Below are 17,972 nucleotides of genomic sequence, written 5' to 3' on the forward strand. Positions count from 1 at the left end.
GTCATTCCCGACGCCCTGCATTCAATCCGGTCTCTCCTCTGTACTACAACTAATCAAACACCTCATGAACGTCTTCTTGTTTTCCCCAGGAAGTCGTCCTCAGGACCCCCTCTCCCAACCTGGCTGGCCACCCCCAGGCCCCATCTTGCTGCGGAAGCATGTGCAGGTGCACAAGTCCAACCCGTTGGTTGAGCGAGTCCAGTTACTCCATGCCAACCCACAATATGCGTGGAGTATCCCGACGGTCAGCAGGATACGGTCTCGCTTCGGGACCTGACACCCGCCGGCGTGCGGCCTTCACCCCCTACATCAACACCTCCCCCCCAACCCCAATTCCACCCAGCGTCCCCACAACCCAGCGCACATGCACCCTTTCCCCCGATTACAGCGTCTCCACCACCGGCCCAGGGTATGGAGACACATCTACGACCGACGCTCCCGGAGGCAAGGATGACCATCGGCCCGACGTCACCGGCTCCACTGCTACGGTCCTCTAGAACACCACGGGCACCTGACAGGCTGATCGTGTCCATCTGATTCAGCCATGGGACATTTTGGACTTTGTTGTTATTCCCTTGCACATTTTGAACATTGTTGTTATTCCGTTGCACCTTAAGTAGTAGTAGTATTGTTTTTTTTGCCACGAGCCAGTGGGCAGCCCACCTTTCTCGATTTTCGCTGCTCATACCACCAGTCCTCGGGCCCCCCACCCCTCTCTCTTCCACTTACACCCCCACCCGCCTTCTTTCTCCACAAGGGGTGAATGTGGTGCTATGAATGTGAGCACTGCCATTGGTGCAGAGCATAGGTTTCCCATTGGCTCTGGCTGGTCATGTGACTCTCGTCCGATTGGCTGGGAGTAGTCATGTGACTGCTCACCAATTGGTCGAGAGGCTTGTAGACCCCGCCTCCGAGGCGGGGTATAAGTACCCAGAGTTCCCGGCGGTCGGCCTTACTCTGTAGTCGACCACCAGGCTAACAGTTTGGATCCTAATCGTGTCTTGAATCCAATTGATGGTACATCACAGTGCATTTAGTGTTAACAATAATTTACAGATGCCCTAGCCCCTACAGCTAAACTGTGCCCTTCACCCGTGCCAACTTACTCGGTGTCTCTCTTTGTTGCCTTACGGGCCCTAAAACTACATCTCAGTGATTCCCCAGATGATACAGCAGGAGTGGAGGAGGACTGCTGCGAATCGCCCTCTTCGACTTGTTTCTCCTTTGGCAAGAGTTTCCTGGGGCGAAACGGCCTTGATGGGCCAGGCTCCTCTGTGGGGGTCTCAGGTGATGTGCCACCCTGCTCTGCCCGCTGCCCATCCGATACACCAGGGATGGGACGGGGGGAGGCCGAGCATTCCGGGACGTCCCGTGATGGAGTTAATGGGACGGGCCCCAAAACCTCTTCCTCCCTCGGGGAGCCCGGTGGCCCCTGGGTCTCACTGTGGGACAGAGGTGCGAGCGGGGAGTTGCCCGTCGCGCCACCGACACCTGGCTCTGCCAGTCCTGGAGGTTTGCAACGGTCTCCACCAGGATCCGAAGGTTTGCAGAGACGGAGTCCAGGGAGTTAGACATTCCCGCCAGGGACTGTGAAATCTCAACCTGTGAGTGCACGACGCCATCCAGCACGTGTGTCAGGCGGTTGATGCTCTCCGCGACTGACTGCTGGGACTGTGCCATCGACTGCTGTGACTGTGCCATGGCGTGCTGCGACTGGGCCATGACCTGCTGAGACTCGGCCAAGGCCCGCAGCGCGCCGGCAATATTGTGTTGGCTCTGGCACATTGCTGCCTGTGAGAGGGCAACCCTGTCCAGGGCCGAGGATGACGCGTGCACATTAAGCCCAACGCCTTGCAGAACCTGACCCATTGCCTCCACCGCGGATGCCACCCGTGCGGTGTCGGCCCAGGTTGCTGCCATGAGCGGCACCACTCCCTGCTACTGGACGTGGTTCGACTCCTCTAACTGCGTCTGCAAATGCTGGAAGACAACCCTCATCCCGTCATTGTGTCCCTGGGTTTCTTGATGCATCGGCTGTGCGGGTGGCATCCGGGTAACTCCTGGAACTCGGAAAACGTCTGGGAGCCAGCTGGATGCTGGGCCAAGCCTGCCCTCTGCCAGTCCGGGCCCACGGCTGCTCCGACCTCCATCTGCTGTACCTGCTCAGCTGTGATGTGCGACCCAGACTGTGACCCAGGAGCCTCATCACTAAATAGCCCAACCGGGGTGAGTGTCTCTGGGATGGTGGAATGTGTGGGAGACAGCTGTGCTGCAAGCTTGAGGTCGTCTTCGGTGCACGACTCCTCTATTTCATCGGCCCACTGAGAGGCCGCAGGGCGTTTGCGGGCCATTTGTCTCTTTCCCTCGATCGCCGCCCTCTGGGCATCCTGCTCCACAGATTCGGTGGGGGAAGATGGGACTGCCCGCTGATCGGGCACCCTCTGTCGTGCGGCCCTGGGTGCGGTGGGAGCAGATGTCTGTCTCCGCCTGGAGGCAGACGGCCCTGGTTGTACGGCATCACGTCCTAGGGAAGAGAATGAAACGGGTTATTTAGAGACGCTCGGCCAGGTGCTGGATGGTCTCAGTGGGCAGAGTGTGAAGGGACAGAGGATGGGGGAGGTGTCCCAGTGGGCAGGGTGTGTGAAGGGACAGAGGATGGGGGAGGTGTGCCAGTGGGCAGGGTGTGAAGGGACAAAGGATGGGGGAGGTGTCCCAGTGGGCAGAGTGTGAAGGGACAGAGGATGGGGGAGGGGGGGGGTTGTTTGTCATGCAGGGTTGTCTCACTTGGTGCAGCTCCGCCAACCTCGCATTGCGCGACCTCCCGGGTGGCAGATCCCCCAACAAGGTCCAGTGCCCTCTGCTCGAACATGGTGAGGGGGTGTAGAATGGGCGAACCCCCTCCAGTCTTGTTCCGCTCACGGTTGTTGTGAGCGGTCTTGTCCTGTTATGGGGGGGCATAGGTAGATCATTGCAATACGGCAGGTATCAGCAGGCCGTTCAGATACTGGCACAGGTTGGGGGTCAAGTTGTAACAAGACCATTGCATCTCTCCTGGGGGGCCAGAGCGCTGTGTCTGTGACTACTTAGTGAATCACCCTCCACTCACTCTGCCCCAATCCCCCTCTACCCCCCGTGCCAGGGGGCGTGGTGGGTGATTAAGTAAAGGGGGGGAGGGATGGTTGTGTCCCGGGAGCACCCTCTTGGCACTTACCCTGGCAGCCCTGGTGAGGTTGTGCAGCTTTTTGCGGCACTGCTCCCCTGAGCGAGGGGTCTGCCCCACAGCACTCACGGCAGCAGCCACCTCTCACCTGGCGCACCACGCTTGCAGGGTGGCGATGACCTCTTCTCGGGCGGATGATGCCCCTCCTCTGCTCAACTTCATCGAGCAGCGTCTCGACGTCAGCCTCTGTGAACCTCGGGGCTGCCCTCCGTGACTCCGACATCTCTGGCCTCCCGTTGCTGTGCTCACCCGCGCCTTTTTACGACGTCGGGCGGCATCACTTGGGCGTGTTCATGGCGTTGGCGCGCTCCAACGTCATCTGGCCGACTTCGCGATTTTCCGCTGGTGCGGAGAATCGCTCCCATTAGCTGAAATAAAAAATCACGTCTCATTAACTTCAAGCTTGAACTCCCTCTAATCCTGAGCTATTAACAAAGCTGAAGTCCACACGATCTCCTGGCTTCACAAATTTTGATATTTCTTGCTGCTCAGCACAAATTTATAAAGTATGACTATCAGTGAAAAAGGGCCAACAGGAAGCAGCTGCCACGCTCAACAATTCGGAAGTGATTCAAAGGACATTTAACTCAACATACATAAAATTAATTAATAACATTTTGTAATAAATATGTAATGATAACCAAAATGTATATTTTCAATTTTCTTACCAGATTGAATATTATCCCACATAATCTTGATATGGTCATCACGGTCACTTCTACACTGCTCATGCTGAAAACCAATTGCATGTAGAAATTCATGTGCTATCACACCAAAATGCAAACATTCTGGTATTCTCAGTGATAATTTCTGTTCATTCCTTCCATATCCTACACCTGAATAGCATCTAAGAAAGTAGAGTTAAAAACACAAATTAAGGTTCCTCACTAAACATTAAATCAATATCAATAAAAATACGGAATCCAGAGGAAAACACGGGCGCGATTCTCCGTCCCCGCGACGGGTCGGAGAATAGCGGGAGGGCCTTCCCGACATTTTTCCCGACCTCCCGCTATTCTCTCCCCCCCCCCCACGGCCGCCCCACGACACGAATCGCTGCTTGCTGTTTTTAACGGCGAGCAGCGATTCTCCCCTAGCCGATGGGCCAATTTCCCAGGCCTTTACGGCCGTTTTCACGAACGCCAACACACCTGCTCTCACCGTTCGTGAAAACGGCCGCAAAGTGCCGTTTGCGAGAACCATGGCACCGATTGGCACGGCCGTGGGGTGGCATGGGCCCACGATCGGTGAGCACCGATCGCGGGCAGCGGGTCCGAACCCCGCGCACTCTTTGTTCCTCCGCTGCCCCATTGGATCAGTCCGCGGGGTGGCTGAGGGGCATAACTGCCCGCGCAAGCGCTTTACCCTTGGTGCGCGGGCTTAGCGAAGTTCGCTAAGCCTGCGATTCCGAGGTTCACGGGGCCCCGCTGCTAGCCCCGACCGGGGAGCAGAATCGGGTCCCGGGAGGGGGTGCGGAGGCTGCCGTGAAACACGGCCAGTTTCACGGCAGCCTTCACGACTCTCCGCATTTGCGGAGAATCGCGCCCGTCACATCTTCACAAGGCACACATACTACTCTCCTTCATCTTGCACTTACTCTGCTCAAACACACCTCACACATTCAACTAACTACAATGTTTAAACTAATTCACATGGCCATTTGCATTTTCTTCTTGCCACAGCTAAAACTACACCATTTCTTATTTTCCCTTTCTGCTTTGAGATCTGACCTGCAATACATCCAGAGATAGAAAAGTACTTTAAGATAGATTTAGCATTGAACACCTTTGTGAATGCATCTCACAGCTGTTGGAAGTGAATTCCTATATTCTCTATTGTGTTTGAGCAGAACCCAGCCATCAGAGGAAAAATATTCCTCAGGGGAGCTCATGCTTCTTACAGACACTTCCTCACACCATATATGTATTGTAACAACCTGTGAAGATGCTGGCTCAGTGACTGGGTGGCTTCACAAGATTGGTAGTGATTTTCACTGCACAAGTAAGCAGGAGCAATTAGTATTGGTCAGCACACATGTTGGGAGTTTCTGTCTTTCTTCAAGTTTCACAAAGCCGGACTGTTACGACCTGCAAAGGGATTTGTACCTGCATTGTATCAGATTCCTCTCCTACATCTTGGAATACGAATTCCCCAGGTAATTAGGGGGTGGAGCTCCTTCCCAATTGTACGATCCCCCACAGGATATAAACCCCGGCCTCGGATCAAATCGGGGAAGAGGACTCTGAAGTTGAGTGGAAAGTGAGACAGTATTGTATTTTGGAGTAGTAGCAGAATAAACCTAATTGTATCCTGTCTGTCTGGCCACATGTGGAGTCCTTACCTTTGGTCACAACATGGACAAAGATGAATATCTTTGGGGACAAGTCAATGGAGAATACTTGAATCACAGGAACAAACATGTAAGTTGTTGGAAGTTCTGCCAAGCATTCTGTACACCAAGTGTGGGAGAATTCAGGAATCTACTTCCACCACCTGTGATGAGCACTTACAGAGGTTCTTAACCCTGATGTACGTTGCTACCTCTGGAGATACTAAAGCCTAACCCTCAAAGCATGAGTAAGAAGTCTCACAACACCAGGTTAAAGTCCAACAGATTTGTTTTGAATCACTAGCTTTCGGAGCACAGCTCCTTCCTCAGGTGAATGAAAAATGAAGAGGTGGGTTCCAGGAACACAATTATAAACAAAGTCAATGAGGCAAGACGATAATTTGAATACGAGTCTTTGCAGGTAATTAAGCCTTTGCAGGTCCAGACGGAGCAACTGGAGAGAGGAATAATCACAGGTCACCAGTTGTTCATTGTTCCATGAAAATTTCGGAAGCTGATATAATTCCAAACGGCAAAAGGTGTGTTAAAGGTACAGAGAAGTTTACTGGAGTCATAAGAACATAAGAACTAGGAGCAGGAGTAGGCCACCTGGCCCCTCGAGCCTGCTCCGCCATTCAATTAGATCATGGCTGATCTTTTGTGGACTCAGCTCCACTTTCCGGTCCTCAAGTTACATCTGCCAAAAACCTTCTGATGCATCAAGTTTAGTATAAAGTTTGGCATTAGCCATTTCTGTAGTAATGTCTTCCTTCTTTGGTATTGGATAATGTTCTCTTCTAATATTGCGATTGAGATCTTTGGGATCCATACAGATTCTAATATCACCTGTAGATTTTTTAACGCAGACTAGGGAGCTAACCCAGTTAGTAGGTTGTGTAATCTTCGATATGATACCTTGAACTTGCAATCTTGTTAATTCAGTCTTTATTCTGTCTCTGAGAGGAGGAGGTACACGTCAAGGTGGACGGGTTACCGGTTTGGCATCCTTCTTTAGTTGGATCTTGTACTGAAATGGCAATGTACCCATTCCTTAAAATACATCAGTGTATTCCTGTAAGAGTAACTGAATGTTGGCTTTGAGTGCAGTCGACTGACAAGTAATAAGGAAAATTCTTTGAATGAGCTGCAAATCTTTACACGCTTGAGCACCAAGCAAAGAAGAACGAGCATCATTTACTATCTTGAATCGGATTTGTTTGTGAATGTTCCTGTTTGTGACACTCAGGTAACACGAACCATGTGAGAAAATTGGATTGCCATTATAATCCTGTAATGAGAACTCTGGAGGTTTCATCTCATAATGACCTTTAATCTTGGACCAGTCCTTGGAATTCAGAAGATTCGCTGAGGCACCTGTCAAGTTTGAAAAAATTTGGAATTGTGTTAATATACACAGTAGTCATCAATTCGTTGCTGACGACATTGACTTGTTGATCTTTTGTTGCTTGAAGATCCTTTTCATTTTCATTTTGAGCTGCCTTTGTTGCTTGAAGATTATTTTTGCTGTAGACCATGCTTCATTGATGATTCAACCACACCAACGAAGAAATATCATCACCTTTCGTGAAATCTTCGTGTTTGTTGATTTCTTCATTTTTGTCCACAGCTCTCACTTTGTGGTATTTTTCTGTACAGGCGGAACATAACTTGAGGATGATTGACACTGAGAAGCAGAATGGTTTAACTTCTGACATCGCAAACAGCGTTTACCAAAAGCAGGGCAGTTTCCCTTTCAGTGGAAAGGTGCCACACTTATGACACATAATCACTTTCTCGATGCAACGTATTAGTGATGTTCATGCATATGCAGACTTCTTCTTTGACGTTTCTCGTTTCTGTGCGTAGTGCGCATGTCCTGAGCCCGAAAATGCGTGCGAGGGAAAACTACCGTTCCTCAATTTTATGCTTTGCCTGCGACATCATTTTTGATTTTCTCTGCCTCGTGATGGAGAATCACTTCTTTTTCCTTGGGATAAAATGCTAAATACTGACATTTGGTCTGTTCCACAGAGCTTCATTTATCTATTGTGTTATGGGCCAGGGTTTAGAAAACTCAAGTATGCCATGGAGTTCACCTGACCCACGATGTTTAATAGATTTTGGTTTTGGGGAGCACAAGAGTCCACTCTCCAGGTGTTATGCAACAGAGACCTCAAGTATTTTTAAAACAAAACAATGTTTATTCTATGAACCCAGTTAACATTTTATAAACACAAAATAAACATCTTATCAACCACCAACACACGCAACCGCACAGCTGCAATACTCTATAGGGAAACCCTTAATACCTTTCCTAGAAACATCCGTAAGTAAAACCCTTTTTTTGCAAAGACAGCAAGTTTAAAGGGCGCGATTCTCCCGAGTTACGAAAAATCGGGAAGCTGGCGTCAAAAACGGGCGCGTTTGACGCCAGCCTCCGCCCCCCCCGACCGGGAACTGATTCTGCTCCCCGGTCGGGGCTAGCAATGCGCGGCCGTGAACTCCGGCATCGCGGGCTTAATGAATTTCGTTAAGCCCGCTAGCCAAAGTTAGCGACGGCTGACGCGTCAGATGACGTCAGCCGCGCATGCGCGGATTGGACGACCCCAACCCGCGTATGCGCAGATGACGTCATCACGCATATGCGTGAAACCCGCGCATGCGCGGGCCGGTATGCCCCTCAGCCGCCCCGCGAATGGATCCAGCCCGCTATTCACCGATTTTTCGTAAGTCCAGAGAATTGCGCCCAAATTCTCTATTGAAACAGGCATTACTTTGAAATCATCAATGAGCTGAAGACATTCTTTAGCTTGTAGAGAGAAAGATCATTTTTCACATCTACTTGCTTTGAATACAGCTCTCCAACTCTGAAAACAAAACCAAAAACAGAGCCACAAAGAAGCTTTTCAGCTCAAAACGAAACTGAAAAACAGAAAGACAGCTCAGCTCCACCCACACATTGACATCACTGCAGCTATTTGATCAACACCTATTTCTTAAAGGTATACCCCCCTGACACCCCTTCCCTCCCCCCCCCCCCCCCAGGAAAATAAATGACCATTATCGGCAAAAGACATTGGGCGAGATTCTCCCGTAACCAGCGGGGCGGGGGAGGGGGGTCCCGGCGGGACGGAGTGGCGTGAACCACTCCGGTGTCGGACCGCCCCAAAGGTGTGGAATCCTCCGCACCTTCAGGGGTTAGGCCGGCGACGGTGTGGTTTGCGCCCCGCCGGCTGGCATGAAAGGCCTTTGGCGCCACGCCAGCCGGGGCCGAAGGGACTCCGCTGGCCGGCACAGGTCCGCGCTTGCGCGGGACGTCAGCGGCTGCTAACGTCATCCCTGCGCATGCACGGGGGGGGGGGGGGGGTGATCACCTACGCGTCGGCCATCGCGAAGGCTGACACGGCCGACACATAGGAAAAGAGTGCCTCCACGGCACAGGCCTGCCCGCGGGTCAGTGGGCCTCGATCGTGGGCCAGGCCACCGTGGGGCACCCCCCTGGTTCAAATCGCCCCGCCCCCCCCCACCTCCCCCACCTCCCCAAGGACCCCAGAGCCTGCTGACGCTGTCAGGTCCCACCAGTAAGGGACCTAGTCTGATGCACGCCGGCAGGACCAGCAAAAAAACAGCGGGAATTTGGCCCATCATGGGCCTGAGAATTCGGGCAGCACCGGGGCCTATTTGAGTCAGGCCGGTTCCAGCCATTCTCCGAGGTGGGTGGCGCGATTAACACCTCACCGACTTTTGGAGGGCCGCAGAATTTGGAGGACAGCGGGGGCGGGATTCACGCAGGATTCACGCCGACCCCCGGCGATTCTCCGACCCGGCAGGAGGTCAGAGAACCCCGCCCATTGATTCCCTGTTTTCGTTTTAGGAAGAAGTCCTACGCAATCAATTCAGACCCTTGTAAAAGGTTACTCAAATGAAATGAAATGAAATGAAAATCGCTTATTGCCACGAGTAGGCTTCAATGAAGTTACTGTGAAAAGCCCTTAATCGCCACTTTCCGGCGCTTGTCCGGGGAGGCTGGTATAGGAATCGAACCGTGCTGCTGGCCTGCTTGGTCTGCTTTAAAAGCCATCGATTTAGCCGAGTGAGCTAAAGGATTTATCACTGCTTGAGGTTTCCCTATCACTTTACATATATGACATGATTGGCAAAATTATCTGCATCTTTATGTAGTCCAGGCCAATAAAAATGATTTTGTATTTTAGTTTGAGTTTTCCTTACTCCCAAATGACCTCACGTGCCACAGGTACCCCATGTGCAACCGCAACACCTCCTTTCTATTGTTATGGGCCAGGGTTTAGAAGACATATAGGTCACCCAACCATGGCAGGTGGCGATGCTGACTGCCAATCCAGCAAAATACGCCGTCATGCATCAGAGCAGTGAAGGGCACAACACTGGCTTTCCTCCTCTCTATGAGCTCCGGCGTCTCTGAAACCCCAAATATCGGCACCAAAGTGGTCCACCTTCTCCAATATCCTGGCTGAGATCGCGAACGCTTCCGCCCAGAATCTTCCCAATTTTTTGAAACTCCAAAACATCTGCGTGTGATTCGCTAGCCCCTGTCCACACCTCTCACACTCATCTGCTATCAACTGAAAGAACCCACTCATTCTCATCCGAGTCATATGCACCCTGTGCACCACCTTAAACTGTATCAGGCTCATCCTTGCACAAAAGGAGGTCCTGTTTCCCCTTTGCAGTGCCTCACTCCATACTCCCTAATTGATCTCCCCTCCCAACTCAGCTTCCCATTTCTCCTTCATCTTCACCACTGGCTCACTTCCCTGCTCCCCCAGCCACTTGTATATATCCCCAATTATTCCCTCCCACATCCGGAAGCAGCAGTAGCTCCAGCAGGCTGTATCCCAGAAACATAGGGAACCCCCTCCAGAACTTTTGCACAAAATGTCAGACCTTTCGAGCAAAGTTATCTATCCCAGATTACTGAGGGAGATAAGAGATGAAATCGCTGAGCCTCTATCAAAAAGTTTTATTTCCTCGCTGGCCACAGGTGAGATCCCAGCGGATTGGAGGATAGCCAATGTGTCCCGTTATTTCAGGAGGATAGCAAGGATAACCCGGGTAATTATAGGCCAGTGAGCTTGACGTCAGTGACAGCGAAATTGGAAAAGATTCTCAGAGGTAGAATCAATGCACATTTGGAAGTGAATAGTCTTATTAGCGACAGACAGCATGGTTTTGTATGAGGGAGGTCATGTCTCACTAATTTAGAGTATTTTGAGGAGGTGACAAAAATGATTGATGAGGGTAGGGTGGTGGATGTTGTCTACATGGACTTTAGGAAAGCATTTGACAAGGTTTCTCATGGCAGGCTGGTACAAAAGATTAAATCACATGGGGTCAGGGGGGAACTAGCGAGGTGGAGTCAGAACTGGCATGGCCATAGAAGACAGAAGGTTGCAGTGGAAGGGTGTTTTTCCGAATGGAGGTCTGTAACTAGTGGTGTCCCACAGGGATCGGTACTGGAACACCTGCTGTTTGTAATATATATAAATGACTTGGAAGAAAGTATAGCTGTTCTAATTAGCAAGTTTGCGGACTGCAAGAGTTGCCGATAGTGATGAAGATTGTGAGAGAATACAGCAGGATACTGACAGGCTGCAAAATTGTGCGGGAAAATGGCAGAATTTAACCCGGTCAAATGTGAGGTGATGCATTTGGCAGATCCAATTCAGGTGGGAGCTATAAAATAAATGGCAGAACCATCAGGAGCATAGACACACACAGAGATCTTGGGCAAAATTCTCCCCTACCCGGCGCGGCGGGGGGTCCCGGCGTCGGGCCTCCCCAAAGGAATTATCCGCACCTTTGGGGGCTAGGCCCGTGCCAGAGCGGTTGGCACCACGCCGACTGGCGTCAAAACCGGCACCAGCGGCCTTTGATGCCCACCGCCCAGCGCCGGGTCTGGCCGAAAGGCCTTCGCCAGTTTGTGCATGCGCCGGTGGTGACAACCACCGCCGCATGCGCACTGGGGGATTCTCTTCTGCCTCCGCCATGGTGGAGGCGGTGGCGGCGGAAGAGAAAGAGTGCCCCCACAGCACTGGCCCAATTGTCAGGCAAACAGCTTGAGCAAGCAGCGAGGTGAGTTGAGGTTGTTGGGGTTGTCGGAGCAGCAAGAGGAGGAACTTTACACACAGGCTCGGGCTGTGGAACCGAGGGTGAGGCCATGCAATAGTCAAGTAGCCTCAGCCAGCAGTGAGGTGAGGTTGTTGAGGTGAGCAGGAGCAAGCAACTTGAACTCCAGGCCTGAGGAGGGCAAACAAAAATCCTATTCATTCAGTGACGTGACCATCAATTCAACCAAAGACATGAGTTGGAGTAAACTGTGGTTTTAATCAGCTTACAACTGAGCCTGCTTGCGACTGTGCTGAACTGAATGTGGGCTCGCAGGACCGCAGCACTTATACTTCCTGAAGGGGATGGAGCCGAGGGCGGAGCCCTGTACATGCTCCTCATCTCCCCCTGTGGGCAGAGACGCGCAACAGCTCACAGATGGAGCCCACAGGGACACAGTAATGTACAGTGTGAATTATAGTGGTTACACATTCACCACATTCACCCCCCGTTAAAAAAGCAAGTCCGGCGGGGGTGACGCGTCTACAAGTTCAGTCGGTCCGGCGCCTGAATCGCCGTTGTGATCAACGAAGCACCGGGGTTGCAGCCGTCTCGGATGGCTGTGGAATGATGTTCGGTGCGGGTCCGGGGGTGGACTCCGGGGATGGTTCTTCCTGAGCTTCGTTCCTACGAACCGGTGGTGTCGGGCGGAAGGGAGCACGGGAAGCAAATAGGCGCAGGGCATGGTAAGTCCGGTGGAGTGTAGCGTGGGAGGTACATCGGTGGTAGTGGTAGTAGAGCCTGCGCGTGCCAGGTCCCGGAGGGAAACTTTGTGCTGTCGGCCATCGGGATGTTCAACAAACGCGTAGTGGCGGTTCGAGTGCAGGAGTTGGACCCTCTCTACCAGGGGGTCAGTCTTATGTGTCCGAACGTGTTTTCAGAGGAGGACAGGGCCCGGTGTCCTCAACCAGTGCGGAAGCGAGACCCCCATAGTAGTTCCCCCAGGGAAGGCAAATAGGCGATCATGAGGAGTCTGATTCGTGGCCGCACAAAGCAGGGACCTAATAGCATGGAGCGCAGCGGGGAGGACCTCCTGCCAGTGGGAGGTTGGGAGATTTCTGGACCGTAGGGTCAGTAGGACGGTCTTCCAGACCGTCGCGTTCTCCCTCTCCACCTGCCCATTCCCCCTGGGTTTATAGCTGGTAGTCCTGCTCGAGGCGATGCCCTTACTGAGCAGCTACTGACGCAGTTCGTCGCTCATGAAGGACGAACCCCAGTCGCTGTGGACATAGTTGGGGAAAGCGAACAGGGTGAAGCCACTGTGCAGGGCTCTGATAACTGTATGGGAGGTCATATCGCGGCATGGGATGGCAAACTGGAAACGGGAGAATTCATCAATGACGTTGAGGAAATAAATGCTGCGATTAGTTGAAGGGAGGGGCCCTTTGAAAGCGATGCTCAGGCGGTCAAAGGGCCGGGATGCCTTTATCAGGTGTGTCTTGTCTGGTCTATAGAAGTGCGGTTTACACTCCACACAGATCAAGTAATTCCTGGTGACGGCTTTAACCTCCTCAGTGGAGAAGGGCAGGTTGCGGGCCTTGATGTAATGGGCGAGCCGGGTGACCCCCGGATGGCAGAGGTCATTGTGGATCGCCTGAAGACGGTCGTCTTGCGTGCTGGCGCATGTGCTGCGGGACAGGGCATCTGGTGGCTCGTTGTGCTTCCCAGGACGATATACGATATCGTAATTGTAGGTGGAGAGTTCGATCCTCCACCTCAAGATCTTGTCATTTAGATCTTGCCCCGCTGCGAATTGTCAAACATGAAGGCTACCGATCTTTGGTCGGTGATGAGGGTAAACCTCCTACCCTGGTAGTGCCTCCAGTGCTGCACGGCTTCCACAATGGCTTTCGACTGGAGGAGTGTCGAAGTTCGGAAGAGGAGAGGGTTCGGGAAAAGAACGCTACTGGCCTGTCTGCCTGGTTCAGAATGGCAGCGAGAACAACCTCTGAAGAGTCGCTCTCCACCTGGAATGGGACAGACTCGTCTATTGCACTCATGGCGGCCTTAGCAATGTCCGCCTTGATGCAGTCAAAGGCCTGGCGAGCCTCGGCTGACAATGGGAAGAGGGTGGCCTTAAATAGCGGGCGGGCTTTGTCCGCATACTGAGTGACCCACTGGGCATAGTACGAAAAAAATCCGAGGCACCTCTTAAGGGCCTTGGGACAATGAGGGAGAGGGAGTTGTAAGAGAGGGTGCATCCGGTCGGGGTCGGGTCCTAGGAGTCCGTTTTTCACGACATAGCCGAGGATGGCTAGCCTGGTGGTGCGGAAAACGCATTTCTCCTTATTATAAGTGAGGTTGAGCTTTTGGGCGGTCTGGAGAAATTGGTGTAAATTGAGGTCATGGTCCTGCTGATTATGGCCGCAGATGGTGACATTATCCAATAAGGGAAAGTGCCCCTCAGCCCGTACTGGTCCACCATTCGGTCCATTGCTCTTTGGAACACCGAAACCCCGTTTGTGACGCCAAAGGGGACCCGGAGGAAATGGATGAGGCGGCCGTCTGCCTCGAACACTGTGTAGTGGCAGTCCTCCGGGCGGATTGGGAGCTGATGGTATGCAGATTTCAGATCCACCATGGAGAACACGCGGTACTGTGTGATCTGGTTTACCATGTCCGCAATCCGGGGGAGGGGGTACGCACCAAGGTACGTGAATCGGTTAATGATCTGGCTGTAATCCACCACCATCTGGAGCTTTCCCCCCTTTTTGACGACCACTACCTGAGCTCTCCAGGGGCTGTTACTGGCTTCTATGACTCCTTCACGCAATAGGTGCCAGACTTTAGACCTGATGAACCCCCTGTCCTGCAGACTATACCTCCTGCTATGAGTGGCCACTGGCTTGCAGTTGGCGGTGAGGTTAGCGAAGAGTGAGGGGGGGCCGACTTTCAGGGTTGCTGGGCTACATATAGTGAGTGGGGGCAGAGGCCACTGAAACTGAGTGTGAGGCTCCTGTGGTTACACTGGAATTCCAGTCCTAGGAGGAGTGGGGCGCAGAGGTCTGGGAGCACATACAATTTGAAATTCGTGTAATTGGCACCTTGTATCGTTAAGAGTCGCTGAGGTGCACCCTTGTATTTGTACTGAGTGCGACCCCGAGGCGAGAGAGGTTGTTTGCCGCGTTGAGAATACTGGGAGCGAACGGCGCCTTCCCAGGTCCGGGTGAACGAAGCTCTCGGTGCTCCCGGAGTCGAAGAGGCACGGTGTCTCGTGGCCTTTGATCCGGACGGCCACCATGGAGCTGTTGAGGTGCTTGGGCCGCGACTGGTCCAAGGTGACGGCGCTGAGTTGAGGGTAGACGGCGGCGTGGTCGGCGGTGCTGGAGTGACCCTGCGATGACTGCTTGAGTTGGATAGCGGGTGATGGCCAAGATGGCGGCCCCCGTTGATCGCACGTGGCGGGCGGTGAGGAAGATGACGTCCAAGATGGCCGCCCCATGGATCGCACGTGGCGAGCGGCGAGGAAGATGGCGTACAAGATGGCCACCCCCATGGATCGCACGTGGTGGACGGCGAGGAAGATGACATCCAAGATGGCGGCCCCCATGGATCGCACATGGCCGGCCGCATGGGGGAGGATGGCCAAGATGGCAGCTCCCGTGAGTCGCGCATGTTGTGCGGAGGCGGAGGCGACCGACACGCTGCCATGTTACGGGGTCTGCGAGCCTGAGGGTCGGAGGAGCGAGTGTTCGAGTTTTTTGGATTTGGCCAGGCAGACCTTAGCGAAGTGCCCTTTTCGCCCGCAGCTGCTGCAGGTCGCGTTGTGGGTCGGGCATTGCTGTCGGGGGTGTTGGGACTGGCCGCAAAAATGGCACGAAAATCCTCCATGGTGGGCAGGTGGCCACGCAGCGCAGGCCTGGGGCAGCCTTTGGTCGGGGGTCCACGCTGGGGTCGCGTGATCGGCTGGGAATGCAGTTAGGCTTTTGAAAGCGACCTCTAATGAGGTCGCCATTTTTACCGTGTCCTCCAGGTCTTGGGCCCCTTTCGCAAGAAGACGCTGGCGCACATAATTTGATCGGACCCCCGCAACGTACACGTCTCGGACGGCGAGTTCCATGTGCTGAGAGGCTGTCAGGGCCTGGAAGTTACAGTCACGTGCTAGGGCTTTGAGGTTGCGCAGATAGTCCTCTAGCGACTCCCCAGGGCGCTGGCGATGAGTCGTGAAGATGTGTCGCGCATAGACTTTGTTCACGGGCCGCACGTACTGCCGGTCGAGCATCACGAGGGCTTCAGTATAAGAGTCAGCTTCATTAAATTGAGTAGAAATACGATGGCTCACCCGTGTGTGGAGGAGACTGAGTTTCTGTTCATCTGTAACAGAGGAGGTCGTCGACGCAGCCAGGTCGGCCTTGAAGCACTGAAGCCAATGCAAAAAAATTTCCTTTGCTTCTGCAGCCTGTGGATCGAGTTCCAGTCGGTCAGGTGTGAGGGCTGATTCTATAGTAGTTCTTTAAGCCTATTAAATTGATGCAACCATCAATTCAACCAGAGACACAAGTTGAAGTAAACTGTGGCTTTAATCGGCTTATATCTGAGCCTGCCTGTGACAATGCTGAACTGAAGGTGGACTCGCAGGACTGCAGCACTTATACTTCCTGAAGGGGATGGAGCCGACGGCGGAGCCCTATACATGCTCCTCATCTCCTCCTGTGGGCAGAGCCGCGCAAAGGCTCACAGATGGAGCCCACAGGGACACAGTAATGTACAGTGTGAATTATAGTGGTTACATATTCACCACATTCAGAAAATTCAGTTGTTGAAATCCGGAAAGATTAGTCAATATGAAGCGACACCATAAAAATGGCAGCCTAAATCGAAGAAAATTGAAGGCGAGGCAAGAGGACAAAGCTAGGTAAAAAGACAATTTGTCATTTTAGTTTAGAATTATCTGATGGCATTGATTTGCCGATTTTCAGAGATATTACATTGCCTGAAAACGTTGAACAAGAACAAGAAGTGGACTCTGAAAAAGGAATGGAATTACAAGATACTGCTGATTTTTTCTGAAAAAGTGAAGGAAGAAGTCTACCCTGAAGGCATTGCTTTATGGCCAAAATCTATCCTTCTGGGCAGGATAGAATATTTCATACTAAATAAAGAAGAAAACAAAGGTAATCTTGAAAATTTGCATTTTGGGAATCGAAAGCAGGTTCGAAGTCATCAGAAGTCCCATTTGCTGAGTGTGAAGAGAAATGGAAACTAGAAATTGGTTGATTTTTTTCAAAAACCTGTCAGGCAGTCTCCTGTTATGTTTGCAAATTATTCCCTGACCCTAGTAAAGGGGAACAAGCATCCACCTACAGGTCGTCTAATTGGGGAAATGTTGGAAGAGATCTTGCTGTCATGAAACTTATAAAGCTCATATTAAAATTATGTGTGCATTTGTTCAAAGATCTAAATTATCTAGAAGAATTTGTGGTGATATGCCGATAGGCTAGATCATAGATGGTTGATATGCAACATCCAACCAGCAGGTGGCGGTACAGACACACCATCCGGGATACCCCGACCCTGCTGGGGAGCACGAGAATCACGCCACGCCGCCCGACGGCGGCTCATCGATTCTCCGGCACCGATTTTCGGGAGCCCACGGGATCGGCGCCGCGCCAGTCGGGAGACATTGAAAGTGCCCTCCCCCCCCACCCCGGTGATTCTCTGGGCCTCGACGGGCCGAGTTCGGCCGAGTCCCGCCGGCGTAGGTTACGTATGGTTCCACATGGCGGGACCTCGGAGCTCTGTCTGCGGGAGCCGTCCTGGTGGGGGGGATCCGACCACGGGGCGGGGCCTCCAAGGTGGCCTGGCCCACTATCGGGGCCTACCGATCGGCGTGCGGGTTGGTTCTGTGAGGGCCTATGTTCCTGTGCCGGGCCGCTGTAGGGCTCTGCCATATTGCCTGGGGGCTGGCGCGGAGACAGGAACCAACATGCATGCGCGAACCCGCACCGGCTGTGCCGCGCATGCGCGAACTCGTGCCGACCATGGCGCGCATGCGCAAACTCACGCCGGCCGTGGGGCGCTGGCTTTCGGGCGCTGGAGAGCAGAGACCACTTCAGGACCATACTAGCCCCCTTGAAAGGGTGGATAGCTGCCAGGTGGGGCCGGTTGACGCCAGAGTGGCTCGCGCCACTTTTCATGCCGCCGTCAGAGCTTGGCCGCAGGATTGGAGAATCCCGGCCGCTGTCTTTAGATCAAGGACAGGTGGTCTGTGACTCCCATATGAGGAGAGACACATCCGGCCATCTTCAGAAGAAGATTGAGAGGGTAATAAGATGA

At 52.8% G+C, this 17,972-nt stretch overlaps 1 protein-coding gene across 1 annotated transcript in view; it reads right to left on the reverse strand.

Moving 5' to 3' along the window:
• LOC119971595 (low choriolytic enzyme-like) overlaps window positions 1-17,972 on the reverse strand; it is a 312,743-nt gene that overhangs the window by 150,241 nt on the left and 144,530 nt on the right. The window contains exon 7 of the mRNA XM_038807374.1: window positions 3,889-4,067. Within this exon, the coding sequence (XP_038663302.1) occupies window positions 3,889-4,067 (179 nt within the window). The remainder of the gene's footprint in view (window positions 1-3,888; window positions 4,068-17,972) is intronic.

Source organism: Scyliorhinus canicula, chromosome 9, assembly GCF_902713615.1.
Source record: "Scyliorhinus canicula chromosome 9, sScyCan1.1, whole genome shotgun sequence".
In the NCBI taxonomy this organism is placed as follows: Eukaryota; Metazoa; Chordata; class Chondrichthyes; order Carcharhiniformes; family Scyliorhinidae; genus Scyliorhinus; species Scyliorhinus canicula.